Source organism: Ranitomeya variabilis, chromosome 2 (assembly GCF_051348905.1).
Source record: "Ranitomeya variabilis isolate aRanVar5 chromosome 2, aRanVar5.hap1, whole genome shotgun sequence".
NCBI classification, from domain to species: Eukaryota; Metazoa; Chordata; class Amphibia; order Anura; family Dendrobatidae; genus Ranitomeya; species Ranitomeya variabilis.
The window spans coordinates 256,660,148-256,678,541 of NC_135233.1; the positions used below are offsets into that span (position 1 = coordinate 256,660,148).

An 18,394-nucleotide genomic window follows, 5' to 3' on the forward strand; every position below is an offset into this window, starting at 1 on the left:
CAGACCCCCTGTAACAGTGCATTATCCACAGATCCCCCATAACAATGCGTCATCACAGATCCCCCACAACAGTGCATGATTCGCAGATCCTCCATTACAGTGAACCTTCCACAGATCCCCCACAACAGTGCACCATCTGCAGATTTCCCATAAAAATGCATAATCCACAGATCCCATAACAATGTTTCATCTGCAGATTCCCCATAACAAGGCATCATCCGGAAATCCCCTATAATAGTGAGTCATCTGCAGATCCCCCATAACAGTGCGTGATCCCAGATCCCCCATAACAGTGTATCATCTGCAGAACCCCCACATCAGTGCAACATCCACATTTCCCGCATAACAGTGCGTCACATACAGATCATACATACGAGCGCATTATCCACAGATCCCTCATAACAGAGCGCCATGAACAGATCGCCAATAAAAGGGCATCATATGCAGATCCCCCATAACAGCACACCATCCTCAGATCCCCATAACAGTGGATCACATACAGATCCCCCAAAACTGCACATCTTCCACAGATCCCTAATAACAGGAAGTCATCCGCAGATTCCCTAATAACAAGAGCCTCATCCACAGATCCCCCACCCATAACAGTGCAGTACATACAGCTCCTCCATAATAGTGTCTCACCCACAAATCCCCATAACAGCATGTTAACTGCAGATCCTCTCATAACAGGTCATCATGCACAGATCCCCCATAACAGCACATCTACAGCTCCCCCATAACAGCGCATCACGTAGTGTGTAGGTGGGGGTCCCTGGCCTCCAAAGGGTCTCCCGTCTTCTACAATTAAAGTTCAATTATTTTTGGCATTTTTTCACATACTTTATGTTTCATGATGTCACTATTTTCTAGACCACTGCTTGCTGTCAGTGAATGGAATTATTTGTGCTCTCATTTTGACCTCTTACTTCCCACAGCTGAGGGTTTGTCACAGTTGTATCTGGTCCAGACAACCCTGTGTGCCCCAGAGATCCGCACCACAAAGCTCTCCCCTGACAGTGTGTTACAATGTATCAGTCTACAGATGGGGGGATTTTCTGGATTCCCTGCAGTTTAGGGGTCACGTCTCTCCTTCACTTGTTTTATCTCCCAGTTGATGTGACCTCTGACCCCACAGCCAGAGACACCAATCATGTGATGTGAGATTTAGAAAGAAGCGGGTGATAATGTGACTGCAGATCAAACAGGGCCCGGCCGCGTGCCACTAGGTTGTGCAAGATGCCAGCAATTGGGAAATAAGCTGGTGACCCTGGGAGCCAATGTCCGGAGTACGTAGGAACCCAAAATTCATACTCTGGCCCTGTAGACAGAGCTGGCTCCAGATTTTCATGGGCCCCGGGCCAAAGAGTCTTAGTGGGCCCCTTTAACACAAACCACAAATTCATGATGCGCAGATAAGAAATATAGGCATAGTACAATGCCAAAGATTTCACTTCTTACATTACATGAGTCATATCTATTGTAACTTCTGCAGAACTGTATAATGGGCACCACAATTAATCTCCGTTATCAACCATTACTGGGGACAGGTGACTGCAATCTGTTATTCTCCGGTATCAGCCGTTACTGGGGAGAGGTGACTGTAGGACAGGTGAGTACAATCTATTACTCCCTGTTATCAGCCATTACTGGGGAGAGGTAGCTGTAGGACAGGTCAGTACAATCTATTACTCTCTGTTATCAGCCATTACTGGGGAGAGGTGACTGTAGGACAGGTGAGTATAATCTATTACACCCTGTTATCAGCCATTACTGGAGAGAGGTGACTGTAGGACGGGTGAGTACAATCTATTACTCCCTGTTATCAGCCATTACTGGGGAGAGGTGACTGTAGGACAGGTGAGTACAATCTATTACTCCCTGGTATCAGCCATTACTGGGGAGAGGTGACTGTAGGACAGGTGAGTACAATCTATTACACCCTGTTATCAGCCATTACTGGAGAGAGGTGACTGTAGGACGGGTGAGTACAATCTATTACTCCCTGTTATCAGCCATTACTGGGGAAAGGTGACTGTAGGACAAGTGAGTACAATCTATTACTCCCTGTTATCAGCCATTACTGGGGAGAGGTGACTGTAGGACAGGTGAGTACAATCTATTACACCCTGTTATCAGCCATTACTGGAGAGAGGTGACTGTAGGACGGGTGAGTACAATCTATTACTCCCTGTTATCAGCCATTACTGGGGAAAGGTGACTGTAGGACAAGTGAGTACAATCTATTACTCCCTGTTATCAGCCATTACTGGGGAGAGGTGACTGTAGGACAGGTGAGTACAATCTATTACACCCTGTTATCAGCCATTACTGGAGAGAGGTGACTGTAGGACGGGTGAGTACAATCTATTACTCCCTATTATCAGCCATTACTGGTGAAAGACTGCAGTATTCTTTCATGGCAGGGGTCCCCATCCTGTTGCTCAGGAGCCACATATTTCTCACTTCGTGGTCCCATGGCTGGTGGCTTGTGGCTGTCGGCCAGCTTGGTGCATTAGCTCCAGGTCCAGCAGACAGGTCTGAGGAGCAGATCTGAGAGGGTGAATTGTGAGTAGCCGGCACAGAGGAGCAGATCTGAGTGGTGAATTAAGAGTAGCCACCATAGAGGAGCAGATCCGAGTGGTGAATTGTGGGTAACCGGCACAGAGGAGCAGCACAGAGGAGCAGATTTCAGTGGTTAATTGCGAGTAGCCGGGCACAGAGGAGCAGATCAGAGTGGTTAATTGCGAGTAGCCGGCACAGAGAAACAGATCAGAGTGGTGAATTGTGAGTAGCCGGCACAGAGGACAAGATCTGAGTGGTGAACTGAGTAGCCGGCACAGAGAACAAGATCTGAATGGTGAACTGAGTAGCCGGCACAGAGGACCAGATCCGAGTAGTGAATTGTGAGTAGCCGGCACAGAGGAGCAGATCTGAGTGGTGAATTGTGAGTAGCTGGCACAGAGGACCAGATCTGAGTGGTGAACTGAGAAGCCGGCACAGAGGACAAGATCTGAATGGTGAACTGAGTAGCCGGCACAGAGGAGCAGATCCGAGTGGTGAATTGTGAGTAGCCAGCACAGAGGAGCAGATCCGAGTAGTGAATTGTGAGTAGCCGGCACAGAGGACCAGATCCGAGTAGTGAATTGTGAGTAGCCGGCACAGAGGACCAGATCTGGAGTAGTGAATTGTGAGTAGCCGGCACAGAGGACCAGATCTGAGTAGTGAATTGTGAGTAGCCGGCACAGAGGAGCAGATCTGGAGTAGTGAATTGTGAGTAGCTGGCACAGAGGACCAGATCTGAGTAGTGAATTGTGAGTAGCCGGCACAGAGGAGCAGATTTGAGTGGTGAATTGTGAGTAGCCGGCACAGAGGAGAAGATCTGAGTGGTGAATTGTGAGTAGCCGGCACAGAGGAGCAGATCTGAGTAGTGAATTGTGAGTAGCCGGCACAGAGGAGCAGATCTGAGTGGTGAACTGTGAGTAGCCGGTACAGAGGAGCAGGTCTGACTGGTAAATTGTGAGTAGCCGGCACAGAGGAGCAGATCTGAGTGGTGAATTGTAAGTAGCAGGCACAGAGGAATTGAGAGTAGCCAGCACAGACGAGCAGATCTTAGTGGTGAATTGCGAGTAGCCACCATAGAGGAGCAGATCCGAGTGGTGAATTGTGAGTAGCCGACCCAGAGGAGCAGATCTGAGTGGTGAATTGTGAGTAGCCACTATAGAGGAGCAGATCTGAGTGAATTGTGAGTAGCCACTATAGAGGAGCAGATCTGAGTGGTGAATTGTGAGTTGCCTGCACAGAGGAGCAGATCTGAGTGGTCAATTGTGAATAGCCGGCACAGAGGAGCAGATCTGAGTGGTGAACTGTGAGTAGCCGGCACAGGAGCAGATCTGAGTGGTGAACTGTGAGTAGCCGGCACAGAGGAGCAGATCTGGATGCACATATACTGGCGTTACGGTTAACAGATAATGTAAGTCTGGTGAGCTGGGGCTCGGAAGATGCTCGATGTGACAGTGTGGTGGGAGAAAACTGAATGGGGGTACTGTGGGACCTCCTGGATGTTAGTATTCTGCCTCGGTATTCACGGTGGAAAATTAAATGCTAGGTGAACTGCAGAGAGACAAAGAAAACCCTATATTAAGGGTCACCAATCTAACCCAAGAAGAGGTGCAAAACCGGCTAAATAAGATTAAAATAGATAAATCTCCGGGTCTGGATGGCATACACCCACGAGTACTAAGAAATGTACTAGACAAACCATTATTTCTTATATTTAGGGACTCTATAGTGACGGGGTCTGTTCCACAGGACTGGCGCATAGCAAATGTGGTACCAATATTCAAAAAGGGCTCTAAAAGTGAACCTGGAAATTATAGGCCAGTAAGTCTAACCTCTATTGTTGGTAAAATATTTGAAGGGTTTCTGAGGGATGTTATTCTGGATTATCTCAATGAGAATAACTGTTTAACTCCATATCAGCATGGGTTTATGAGGAATCGCTCCTGTCAAATCAGTTTTTATGAAGAGGTAAGCTATAGCCTGGACCAAGGTGAGTCATTGGACGTGGTATATCTTGATTTTTCCAAAGCGTTTGATACCGTGCCACTCAAGAGGTTGGTACACAAAATGAGAATGCTGGGTTTGGAGGGAAATGTGTGTGTAAATGGGTAAGTAACTGGCTTAGGCTGCTTTTACACTTGCCGTGTTTTTGCGGCCCGTATCGTCGCAAAAAAGGCGGTCTGCCGCAATAACGGACTGCCGTTTTTCAGTTTTCCAATACTATGGAAGAAGTATTGGGAAAAAAAACGGCATTCTACAGAACCGGAAGTGACGGTGCACCGCAAAAACAACGCAAGTTGTTTTTGCAGCACCCATTGATTTTCAATGGGGGCCGTGTCCGTATGCCGTGAAAGAGATCGAGGAGGCTCAATCTTTTTTCACGGCTGCAAATATGGCCCTCATGGCCATACGGTGGAATTTTTGCTGGCCGATTTTGCGGTATGTGTAAAAGAAACCTTAGTGATAGAAAGCAGAGGGTGGTTATAAATGGTATGTTCTCCAACTGGGTCGCTGTGACCAGTGGGGACCGCAGGGGTCGGTGTTGGGACCTATTCTCTTCAACACATTTATTAACAATCTGGTAGAAGGTTTACACAGTAAAATATCGATATTTGCAGATGATACAAAACTATATGTAAAGCAGTCAATACAAGAGAAGATAATGTTCTGCTACAGATGGATCTGGATAAGTTGGAAACTTGGGCCGAAAGGTGGCAGATGCGGTTTAACATTGATAAATGTAAGGTTCATGGGAAGAAGAAATCAATATCACCATTACATACTGAACGGAAATGACTGGGTAAATCTGACATGGAGAAGGACTTGGGGATCCTAGCTAATGATAAACTTACCTGGAGCAGCCAGTGCCAGGCAGCGGCTGCCAAGGCAAACAGGATCATGGGGTGCATTAAAAGAGGTCTGGATACACATGATGAGAGCATTATACTGCCTCTGTACAAATCCCTGGTTAGACCGCACATGGAGTACTGTGTACAGTATTGGGCACCAGTGCTCAGGAAGGATATAATGGAACTAGAGTGAGTACAAAGGAGGGCAATAAAATTAATAAAGAGGATGGGGGAACTACAGTGCCCAGAGATATTAGCAAAATTAGGATTATTTAGTCTAGAAAAAAGACGACTTAGGGGCGATCTAATAACCATGTATAAGTATAAGGGGACAATATAAATATCTCTGAAGATCTATTTATACCAAGGAAGGTGACGGTCACAAGGGGGCATTCTCTGCGTCTGGAGGAGAGGTTTTCCCACCAACATAGAAGAGGATTCTTTACGGTTAAGGGCAGTGAGAATCTGGAATTCCTTGCCTGAGGAGGTGGTGATGGCAAACTCAGCTGAGGGGTTCAAGAGAGGCCTGGATGTCTTTCTGAAGCGTAACAATATTGTATCCTACAGTTTTTAGGTTCTTTAAAAGGACGCAGATCTGGGAATTTATTCTGACGGAATATAGGCTGAACTGGATGGACAAATGTCTTTTTTCGGCCTTGCTATGTTACTATGTCTCGGAGTGATTTCTGTGGAAAAGCTTTTGTCATCTATATACCTGTAATGGGGGCTTTGGTTGCCACTACTGTGAGGGGGTGGGAGCTGGATGTGGGACCACTGTGTTATGGGATGAGTGATGTGAAGAGCAGTAACTTCCCCACTATTCTCACTACAACCCCCCTTTATTCTAGTTGATGATACATCATGTCTCTGTTGTCCCGTGTCAAGGCCACTCACTGTTTGCCGCCGCTGTCATCTGACTTCACCTGAGAATGACAGACATGTCAGCAGGTTACAACAGCGCTGGAGCAGCCCCAAATCCCAGCGTAACCTTCAGACCCACCACTACCCCCACCATGTACCATAACCCGATCACAGACGATACTCTCGTGTGAGACTCCAGCATCTGATAATCTGGAGGCTTCAGCCCAAGCAGAGAAATCGCTGCCGATCTTCTGGACCATTATCTAGGACCATCCCATAATCTGGAATAACTGATAGTATGTCTCATTTGTGCCAGATTAAAGGAATTTTCCTGTGTAATGAAAAAGGATGCGCTTTTTTTTATTATAGCTTCTGGGTTTCTCACTTTTTTTTTTAATGATCTCTGCTTGCTGCCAGTGAATTGTAACAACGGAAAACATTGACAGACCAAATATTATTCCCAGCTGCAAGGTTGTCCCGGTGTATCAGTGAAGGCCAAAAACAGAAGCACTTACCTCTCAGGTGAGTGGAGCGAGACCTCCGGTCACCCCATTAATCACGGTGATTGCTTTGCTGTAAACAGCAGCTGCGGAGTCCTCGCCCCAAATTCTCAGGTGTTGGGCGTGAGGGGAGACGTGATGCTCCGGATAAGACGAGGCAGCGGCTGTCTCTTCCTATTAGCAGTTATCCGGCACACTGATCGTAATAGGATAATTACCAGCACGGCTCCGGCAGGCGCTTACGTAACCAGGAATCTGCAAGTTTCAGGCCAAAAATCTGTGGCCACTAAGTGACCCCCAAAACAAACAGCAGGGTGCAACCACGAGGTAGCGGGGCACAATGCGGCCAATGTTCAGTCAGTGTCGCCCCCCCCAATATTGTATGACGCAACTCCCTTTCCTTTTTTTGTCTCCAATTAACAATGTTTTTAACATCACCGTTTGCTGTTCGTGAATCAAAAAATATTCCTTAAACACCAACACCCGTCTGGACCTAACATTGCCTACAGACAGCTGAGGGTTTGTTACAATTGCATCCTGTCTGACACACTGTAACAAACCAGAACATGACGAAGATTTATGCTGCCAAGTTCGGGTCAGAATTGCAACACACCCTCAGCTGTAAGATGTATTCAGTTACAAGCAATGTTCATCCTTTGACAGCAAGCAGAGATCCTGAAAATGGGAATAAAATGAACACAAAATACAATAATTATCCCGGGGAGGGGGGTTATTTGGGATAAAATATGATTTATGTGACCGACAAGGGTCCGACCCCCCCGGGGACCCACCTATCAGCTGAATGAATCTTTTCTATGCATAGGCCACCAGTATGTGTAATGATCGGAGCTTCATTATTCTGACACACAGTTCCAAATCCCTTGCAGTTACTTGAAAAAAGTTCTCACTACCGGCAAGCACCATTAGGGGGAGCTCACCTCATCGAGCTTTATTTATGCAGCCCAATAATAATGCCTCTTACCTTCCAGTCACATCCAGAGCTGGAGAGCAGTGCATTGTGGGAGCCCACATGACTTGTGATGCTTCTGCTTTGGAGGTGACTGGAGTAAAAGACAAAATGTAACTAAGCACAAGCTACAAAGTATTTATAAAGTTACAAACTTTTCCTAGTGGAGGGTCCTGTAAATGTAGCCAATCAGACCCAGCAGATAATAAGAGACGTGGTCCGGGGGGGTTCTGGTAGTCGTTTTATTTCCAGCGGTACAGCAGTTCTCAGAACTGAATGGCATATTGTATCATGCGGATGGAAACTTCTGGAAGCTTCTCTGTGCCAGCGAACAGTCGGGGTGCAGTTGTTGGGGTACACGGGCCCAGTCTCTACCACAGAGATGCAGAAAGTGAAGAGGGAGCGCTCTACGGATACACAATGAAACGCACAAGATGCAGAGGTCTCTGGGTAATGGCACACTCCTGGCATCTTCAGCCCCACCTCCTGGCTCCTCGGGGGCGGGGCCCAGTACTAATTGGCACAGGAACACTGAACAGCAGAGTTTTTATATCTTACGGTTTATGGCACGTGGATAATTATCGGGGGACGGGATGAGCGCGGCCACTCAGGATCATGGAGAATAAAATAGATCTATACATTTTGGCAGTAATTTCATAGATAAACGATTTTTTTTTTTTAATCTCTAAAAATAACATAAAAGTGGAAAAAAAACAACCGGTGACGAGACATAAAACAGCGCAAAAGTCTGAACATGTAACAGCCGTGACGAGGGTATCGCATCCTGTGCACACGGGGGAGGGGTGCAGTGCACATTATGAGGGGGACAGGGTTAATAGTTTCTATTTTTATACTTTTTACATTCTGTAGATTAGGATACGTGTTTTTTTTATTCCTTTCTGTAGACGATGAGACACGAGTATAGCGCTAAAGCTTGGAGATGCCGCCAGTGCTGACAATAATATACTGTCCACCGAGACACAGAACCTACGGGAAGCTCGAGAGGTCATTGCCGTGCTAAAACACTAACAATAGCCACGCTATAGGGGGAAGGGCTGGCAGGGGAGGGGTTAAAGGGGCACTCCTGCCTTCGTGGCACTCTGCGGAATATTTTAGGAAAGGACCTAAGTAGCGATTTCCTAATATATTTTTAGTAACAGATTTGCTCCCAATGGACGTGAGAGCGGAAAAAACATAGACCAGGAGGCAAGTCACCTGAGGCTTTCAGTGCTAAGGACACTACGGCAGCCTGCAGGGGACAAACAGGACAATTCCTATAGATCTGGAGGTCTCAGGAAGCCATTCTGCTATTTACACCATATAAGGCTACAACTATTTAAGCCATTTCCTGCAAAGATGGAGGTGCCCTTTAAGTCAACAGAGGCAGCTCCAGTCCAGCCGCCGGCACATAAACGGAGAGAGGACGACTGAGCCACCATCTTGGCGGTGACGGCGAAGCACACGGACACAGGCAGCAGAAGTCCTGTCTTCACAGGATAGTGGTTCATCCGAGGACCATGATATAAAGGTGCGGTCTAGAGGCTACGATACCTCGCGCCTCTGTCTTCTGATTTGCAGCCCCTTCTGGGCGGCCATCATTGTCCAACTATTGATATAAAAATATTCTCACCCCGCCCCTTTAATTCAACAGGGGGCTTTTGATTTAGAAGAGAATGCTTATTTTTTTTTTTTTTTTTTAGCGCACATGCAGCAGCAGGTCTAGGTTAAGAAGAATCCAAAATAAATTTAAGGGTGAGATGCCCCTTAAAGGTGCGCATAGACAAGGAGACAGGGCGAGCATGCAGGTGGAAAAAAAAAAGAGTGACCAAAGTGTAAGAAGAGCGGCCCTTAAAGGGGCAGTGACTAGAAAGGAAGTGCGGAGCTGGAAGGAGCAGCAAGGGGAAAAAAGGTGGGAAAAAGAGGAGACGAGAGGGGAAATAAAGTCGGGGTGGTTAGTGGGTTAAACATGGCGGCAAAGCCTGCAGTCTGCTGCTATATGACACAGGGGTGACCCCCCAGTATTGTGGGTGGGGCGTTATTTTGGGGTAACTATAGAGGGGTCCGCACCAGGATACATTGTAACACTGATAACCGCGTCCGTTTTACGGTATCGCTGGTCGCTTGCGGGATTCTCCTATGTCAGGAGGGTTATTTGGCTACTCGGTCCAACAGTCGGGTTGATATGGAGGAGTGTGGGGTCTTATTTTCCTCCTGTATTTGCTCGCCCCGAGGTCCTTACATCAGCAACACCTCTACGAATCTACAACAAAACACACGTGAAATATGTTAGAGAGCGGCAAAAACAACTGGTCATCGGTGCCATGGTGCCTCACAATACGGCCAGCACTTTTACAGCACGGACATAATCTCTGCTTGCTGTCAGTGAGTGGAAGAGTCGGAGAACCTGCCCTGACCCCTCACTGAGGGTATGATGGCTTGTTACATGGTTTCAGATTCCAGGCTGGACATGGCTGTAATGAACCCTCAGCTGCAAGAAAATGTTAGGTCAGGATGGGTCATCGGCCTCAGCATGGAACCAAGACCTGTTCTATTCACTGACAACAAGCAGAGATCTTCAACACAAAGAACACTACAACTTCAATTCAAGGGTAAACCTTAAAAGGGTAAATGTTGCAGTGCATTGTCTTGATGCTGCGCCCCCTTTTCTGCACTGATCTTGAGGCAGAATTGTGAGTGCAGCTCTGGAGGGTTGGCATAGAGGTTACATTTCATTACCTCGGAGCGATGATCTGCAGACCAGTGTAAAAAATAACGTCCTTTATTATGAGGCTGGATGAGTCGCCCCCTTGATAAAAAATAAACTATGAGCCACAATATTACACAAAGGATGGCAAGACCACCGAGAACAAACATGGAGAGACGGGCAGACATGCTGCAGAGGCTCGGGGACGGCGATGACAAGACTCACTATACGCTCCTGTCTGCACAATATACACATATACACAGTCCAATAATCCGGAAACACTGATCCTCTGCTATGGGACGACGTCTGTCCATACTAAGCCTCATACGCTCATCATCCCGGGGTACGAAGAGCATCCACGGGCAGCCGCACACAGTGGGCATTAACAATGGCTCCTTTTTTGGTGCCACAGAGTCCTCGGCAACGCACATTTAATACCATGTCTCACAGGCGCACTATAGTATGCAACCGTGTCCGCGCCAAGCCACAACATTTCCAGTAATTCGTGTTGAGATGAATGGCAGATTATCAGACTTTTCTGGATATGTGCGTCCCACCAACATTACCAGCTCGAGCTATGATCATGTTGGAGAAGTGGGGCTGAGAGGGGTACTATGGGGCAGAGCTATGGATTTAGGGGCAATTCTGGGCACTTACAGCCTTTGCTCCGTTATTATTGCAGCCATGAACGCAGAGTCTTAATGGCGGGGTGCCACTCCCCTCCCCTGCACAGGCAGACAGGCCTAGATATAGGTCTTAGCACCTTTGGCGTTTTTGTCCAGGTACACTTCGATATAGGACGTGGGGACGTAGCCCTCCTCCTCCTCGTTCCTGCGGATCCGCGTCCAGCCGTCACCCTTGTCTTCCTCAATGACACTCAGGACTTCTCCCTCCGACACGGAGATGGTTCCTTCGTTTTCACCTGGATGGACAAGACCGAGTGTCAGCACCAATCCGGTCAGATGACACGGTCGCACGATGCAGGGAGGGGGCACAAACATTACCATCAAAGGGGTATAAGGCCTTGCAGGTTCCTATGGTAGAGAGCGGCTCCTCGTCATCGAAGTCGTCGTCAAACTCCGTGGGCGTCACCTTCACCTCCGTCTCCTGGCTCTGATCTTCTGTATAACTCCCATCTGGACTGCTCAAGAGACAAAGTCATACAATCACTATAGCAATACACCCCACGGCCAGCAGGGGGCTCCCCTGTCCGAGCCCTACACTCTCTACATATCCACACATAGAGTTAGGTCCACAAATATTTGGACAGTGACACAAGTTTGGTCATTTTCACTGTTTACTAAAACATTATCTATCAATACATTTATTATTAACACATTTGTACAAAATCAGTAATTTGAGAGATATTGGAGCACTAATGTTGGTATCCATTGTTTGTGTGTATGTGTTTTTGTTAATGTATGTGTATTCACTTTAGGGGACACCAGAGACAGCCGTCGTTGAGCAGGGGCATCATGTCGAATGCTTAGCCTAAGTGCCTGCGGAGGTTGACCTTTTCTCACCATTGAAACCACAAAATCTCTTACTGTCGCTCTTATTCACCCTCATCCCTACTACTGCAACTCTCTTCTGATCGGTCTCTCTCTAACCAAACTCTCTCCTCTCCAATCTGTCCTGAATGCAGCAGCCAGGGTTGTATTTACATCAGGCCGTTTCACTGATGCTTCTACCATGTGCCAGTCATTGCACTGGTTACCCATTCACTACAGAATACAATACAAACATCTCTCTCACCCACACTCTCCACAGTTCTGCACCTCCCCATATCTCATTGCTCATTTTTGTCTATCGCCCTACACATGCTCCATTCTGCAACTGATCCAAGACTAACATCATCCATAATGCTAAACCTTGCACCTCCATCTCCAAGACTTCTCTTGTGCTGTGCCAGTTTTCTGGAATGCACTACCCCAAATGATCCGACTAATATTTAGACCCCATGCTTTTAAGCGTGCTTTAAAAACACATCTGCTTAGACAAGCCTATCACATCAACTCACCTAACTCTCCCTTGTTCCCTTCTAAATATTAATCATAATCTGCTCCCTCCTACTAATCTGTCTCCACATCCTCCATGCACCTAATAGCACACAGTAACTAGACTCTGACAGATCCTGCCTGATGACCAGATCATACAGCTTTATATGAAAACCCTTATTTATTATAATGAGGGCGGACCGAACATAACAGCACGTTCTACCTATTGTGTCTTCCCATATCCTTATAGCTTGTAAGCAGCAGGGCCCTCACTCCTCCTGGAACTGGTGAAATGTGTTGCTTTCTATTGTCTTTATTGTCTGTACGTGTCCTCGCTTAATTGTAAAGTGCTGCGGAATATGTTGGTGCTAAATAAATAAAATTATTATATTATAGAGAAGACTTCATGACAGCAAATACAGAGGGTTCAGCACAAGGTGCAAACCATTAATCAGCCATAAAAATAGAAAAGCCAGATTACACTTTGCCAAAAAAAATCATCTAAAGAAGCTGCCCATTTCTGGAAAATCATTCTCTGGACAGGTGAGACTAAGATCAACTTGTAACAGAATGTTAAAAAGAAGAAGGTATGGAGAAGGCTGGGAACGGCTCATGATCCAAAGCACAGCACACCCTCTGTAACACATGGTGGAGGCCGTGTGATGGCGCTGGCATGTATGACTTCCAATGGCGCTGGGTCATTAGTGTTTATTGATGATGTGACTGAAGATAGAAGAAGCCAGATTAATTCTGGAGTGTACAGGACGATACTTTCTGCTCAGAATCAAGTAAATGCAGGAAGGTTGATTGGACGGCACTTCACAACACAGATGGACTATGACCCAAAACATGCTGAGAAAGCAACACAGGAGAAGGCAAAGGAACTGAAGCTTGTGGGAGATAATATGCATATTCTTGGTGCATTCTGGGAACAGTGAAGAGTCGCTGCAAGTCTGAGGATCTTTGGGGGTAGCAGGATCGAGCTGCTTGGAGGACATCGTCAAACCTTCACAGCAATTCTATATAAATTCGTTTTGTTCAACATGGAGGAGATTACCCATATGGTGTGATTCAGTCTGTGCTATATGTTTACAGACTTGCCAGAGGAAAAGACAAATTTTACATGCCAGAAATGCAAGCTTGTGACTCCGAGAGGAAAAGGTGCAAAGTCTTCAGGAGAGAATAGCTACACTGAAGCCCATCAAAGAAGATGAGGATTTCCTTGACAGAGCAGAATACTTTCTTCAGAATGTTGCAAGAGAAGAACTTTGCAGTGTTCCTGTAGAAGCTAATGAGTAGAAATAACTATTCAGAATGTTCGAAGAGAAGCATCTTTCAATGTACCTGCAGAAGAAGAGAAATGGACGCTTATGACCCAAAGAAGCAGGAGGATGAGGACAGTCATCACCCATACTGCTGAAGAACCGATACCAGCGCTCACGCATGACGAGCATGAAGATGTACATAAAAAAGAGCTTTGCCCACAAAGAACATCCCTGTACCAAATCATAAGACTCTTAAAGGAGAAAAAAAGAAGTGCCATGGTGAAGAGCAAAAGGAGAGTGGTGGTCGTGGAGGTTTCCCTACTGAGAGGAACAGAAGTCTCCATCTGCCAACTGGACATTACCTCACGAGAAGTGTGCTGTCTTCTAGGCGCCCAAATCAAAGATATCCACCTGGATAACGCTGCTTACTGCAGGAACGGTATATCCAGGATATCTCTGGTGGCAGGATCTGCTTATGGGATTTTAATCTACACACATGCTTTCAACAGTGTTATGCATGCTTGCATAACCAGACAAGTTCCTAGCGCTCCTCGGACCGTTTTTTTCATTCTACTACTGCACCCATCCTGCGTTGGAAGCACACGGCTGGAGCTGCGGTGGACCTTTCATTCCATCCGACCTACCTGCTTCCTCTGTGCTCCCCAGAGACTGTAATACACTTGACTGTCAAATCAAAGATGTGTCTGATAGGGTATCAAGACTCTTCAGTGCTACAGACGACTACCCAAGTGCATTAATACATGTAGCAACAAATGACACCGCAAGAAAGTACCTGGAAACTATCTGCAGAGACTTTGAAGACCTAGGTCAGAAAGTGAACGAACTGGGAGCAGAGATTGTCTTCTCATCCTTCCATCCAATGGATGGATATGAACCAAGGGGATTGAACAGGATTTTACAGGTGAACAATTGGCTACGTCGATGAAGCCGTGAGCAACGTTTTTGGTTTCATGGCCATGGAGTGAATTACCTGTATGATGGACTCCTTGCTAGAGATGAGTTGCATCTTACGAAAACAGGAACACACATGTTTGGTAGACACCTTGCTACACTCATTAGGAGAGCTTTAAACAAGAGCAATATGGGATGAGAAATATATACGGCCAGGAAGAGATATGCAGCTAATGAATTCTTTTGATAACCCTGCTATTAAAAGGGGAAATAAAGAAAGAAACAACAAATTCTGAATGAAAATAGAGTGCAAACTAAAATGTGCCTATGCAAATGCACAGAGCATAGCAAGCAAACAAGGAGAATTGGAGGAAAAGAGATATGATGTCACAGGCATCACTGAAACTTGGTGGGATGATACACATGATTGGAATACAAATCTTGAAGGTTACAACTTATTTATTAGAAACAGGATTAACAAGAAGGGAGGAAGTGTTGCATTGTATGTTAGGAAAATGTATATCTCCATAAAGATCCAAGCTTAAGAGACTGGTAGCTCTGTAGAAACTGTTTGGGTAAGAATTCAAGGAGAGCACAGAAAGGACACTATTGTCGGTGTTTACTGTATGCCATCTGGCCAGAATGAAGATATGAATTAACTCTTTTTACATTAGATGTCTCTGTTCTCAAAAAAGTATGACTCCTGTACCTGTTGTGACTTGTATTGTTCAAGATTATTGTACTTATTTTTATTATGTACACCCCTCCTCACATGTAAAGCGCCATCGAATAAATGGCGCTATAATAATAAATAATAATAATAATAGTGATAATGGGAGATTTAACTATCCAGATATTTGTTGGGAATATCTTTCTGGAAAAATTCACAGGTCCAGAAAATTTTTCTTCTCTTGCTGACAACTTTATCTTTCAAAATGTAGAATAGAGAATAAGAGGATCTGCAATCTAGCACATAATTCTTACCAACAGAGGAGTAGTTGAGTAAGTAAATTTGGCTGGAAATTTAGGAGGCAGATATCATGCTATCCTCGAATTTGGATTACAAGAGGAGGAAGACCATCGTGGACTCAGACTTTAAGGCTGGACCTCAGAAAAGCATATTTTAATGGACTCGCAAAAAGGGAAGGAAAGGTCCAATAGCTGGATGTTCTAAAGGACAGAAATGTCCTAGAAGGATGGAAGATTTTGCTAAACAAATTACACTGGTCAACAGCATTTTTGGTGCCAAAGATATTTCATCGAATTTAGGGTATTTTTGGGGTGCTGATTCTGAATATGTCATCAGTTTTGCCAGATTGGCTCAAGTTTTTGAGATTTTTGGTATCTTATTTATAGCACTTGTTGGTAAATGCGACGCATCATCTCATTAATTTCTTTGGATTAGTACTTGAACTGAGCAGTTCTCAATATAGTTTTGTGTTAATTAGTGTTCTAAAAGTTTGTTCATAGCTTGATTTTTGCACTAACTTTATGTTGTTGTCTGTTTTCCAGTGAAAAGCATGAACTCATCAAGAAGAAGTTGTCTTAACGATCCAGACTCATTCTGTTACATTTGTGGTGAATACACACTGCCAAAACATAGAAGAAACATAACAGACTTCGTAAAAAAAGTGTATTTTGCCTATTTTGGGGTTATGCTTGGGGACCAAGACAAGTTTTGGGCACCACACATAGTGTGCAAAGCATGTATCGAATTATTACGAAAATGGAGCAAAGGACAAAGAAAAAGCTTCAAATTTGGTGTTCCAATGGTGTGGAGAGAGCCAAAAAATCATCATGATGACTGTTATTTATGGTAAACACAGGTACAGGCACATCTTCACAATGAGGGACAGACCTTCTTGCAGATTCCATGTTACTCCCATTTTCGTGTCTTATGCTTATTGAATCCTTGCACTTGCACTGCACAGAAATAACAGTCATCATGATAATTTTTTGGCTCTCTCCACACCATTGGAACACCAAATTTGAAGCTTTTTCTTTGTCCTTTGCTCCATTTTCGTAATAATTCGATACATGCTTTGCACACTATGTGTGGTGCCCAAAACTTGTCTTGGTCCCCAAGCATAACCCCAAAATAGGCAAAATACACTTTTTTTACGAAGTCTGTTATGTTTCTTCTATGTTTTGGCAGTGTGTATTCACCACAAATGTAACAGAATGAGTCTGGATCGTTAAGACAACTTCTTCTTGATGAGTTCATGCTTTTCACTGGAAAACAGACAACAACATAAAGTTAGTGCAAAAATCAAGCTATGAACAAACTTTTAGAACACTAATTAACACAAAACTATATTGAGAACTGCTCAGTTCAAGTACTAATCCAAAGAAATTAATGAGATGATGCGTCGCATTTACCAACAAGTGCTATAAATAAGATACCAAAAATCTCAAAAACTTGAGCCAATCTGGCAAAACTGATGACATATTCAGAATCAGCACCCCAAAAATACCCCAAATTCATTAAAATATTTTGGACACCAGAAAAATTTTTTTTTTTTTGTTGACCTGTGTTATTAAACAGAATCTATGTAAGTACGTGGATAAGAATATAGTAATTAACCAAAGCCAGCATGGGTTTGTAGCAAACAAGTCATGCCAGACTAATCTAATTTCCTTCTATGATGGAATCGCTGACGGTGTGGATGAGGGAAATGCGGTAGATATAGTATATCTCGACTTCAGCAAAGCATATGATAAAGTATCTCATACTATCCTTATTGAAAAAATTACCAAGTATGGGATTGACAAGGCTACGGTTAGGTGGATTCATAACTGGCTCAGTGATCAAACTCAAAGAATGGTAATAAATTGTTGCACATCCAATTGTAAGAGTTTTTCAAGTGGGGTACCACAAGGCTCTGTCCTGGCCCCAGGGTTGTTCAACATTTTTATAAATGATCTAGGTAAGTAAAGTTAAACTGATAAAATTTGCAGAGGATGCAACGCTAGGAGGGATAGCTAACACTAGAGAAGAGAGAAATGATTCAGAAGGATCTAGATAAGATTGAACAATGTGCAGCAGGCTAATCAAAATGGTATTCAGTAGGGAGAAATGCAAGAATACAGAATGGGAGGAACAGAACTAAGCAACAGCACGTGTGAAAAAGATTTGGGTATACTAATAGATCACAGGCTACACATGAGTCAACAGTGTGATGCAGAAGAATAAAAAGCAAATACAGTTCTAAGATGTATTAAGAGAAGCATAGCGTCTAGATCACGTGAAGTAATTATCCCCTTCTACTCCTCCTTCATCTGGAATACTGTATCCAGTTCTAGGCACCACATTAAAAAAAAAAAAAAAAAAAAAAAGACATAAAAAAACTGGATCAAGTTCAGAGAAGAGCTACCAGGATGGTGAGAGAACTGTGAGCTACAGGTGCTTCTCACAAAATTAGAATATCACCAAAAAGTTAATTTATTTCAGTTCCGCAGTACAAAAAGTGAAACTCATACAGTATATTATATAGAGTCATTACAAAGAGAGGGATCCATTTCTCGTGTTTATTTCTGTTATTGTTGATGATTATGGCTTACAGCCAACAGGGTCGGACTGGGGCACCGGGACACCGGAGAATCCTCCGGTGGGCCCGCCCCCAGCCTCCTTCATTCATCCCTGCACACATTATTCTATAGCTGGCACCAACGAGCAGGCTGTACAAATGATGTGAAGTGCAGCCGCGCGGCAGCTCCTTCACATCACCTGCTGCTGCTGCTGCCGGCTTCTATTGATGATGAGCTAAGAACTGTGCGCAG

At 44.8% G+C, this 18,394-nt stretch overlaps 2 protein-coding genes across 19 annotated transcripts in view; both read right to left on the reverse strand.

The window, feature by feature from the left end:
• The window catches only part of ASS1 (argininosuccinate synthase 1), a 62,308-nt gene extending 55,341 nt beyond the window's left edge, over window positions 1-6,967 (reverse strand). The window contains exon 1 of the mRNA XM_077284738.1: window positions 6,785-6,967. The gene's annotated coding sequence lies outside the window, so the exon portion shown is untranslated. The remainder of the gene's footprint in view (window positions 1-6,784) is intronic.
• Window positions 6,968-7,954: 987 nt separating this feature from the next.
• FNBP1 (formin binding protein 1) overlaps window positions 7,955-18,394 on the reverse strand; it is a 93,110-nt gene continuing 82,670 nt past the window's right edge. For 8 of the 18 annotated variants that reach the window (XM_077284745.1, XM_077284739.1, XM_077284750.1 and 5 more), the window contains 2 exons: window positions 11,445-11,584; window positions 10,500-11,362 (listed from right to left, as the gene is read on the reverse strand). In XM_077284745.1, coding sequence (XP_077140860.1) covers window positions 11,184-11,362; window positions 11,445-11,584 — 319 coding nt within the window. In that variant the 3' untranslated portion in view covers window positions 10,500-11,183. Of the gene's footprint in view, window positions 9,997-10,499; window positions 11,363-11,444; window positions 11,585-18,394 lie in introns of those variants that run through there. The other 10 variants (XM_077284740.1, XM_077284751.1, XM_077284747.1 and 7 more) reach the window with 3 other exon arrangements.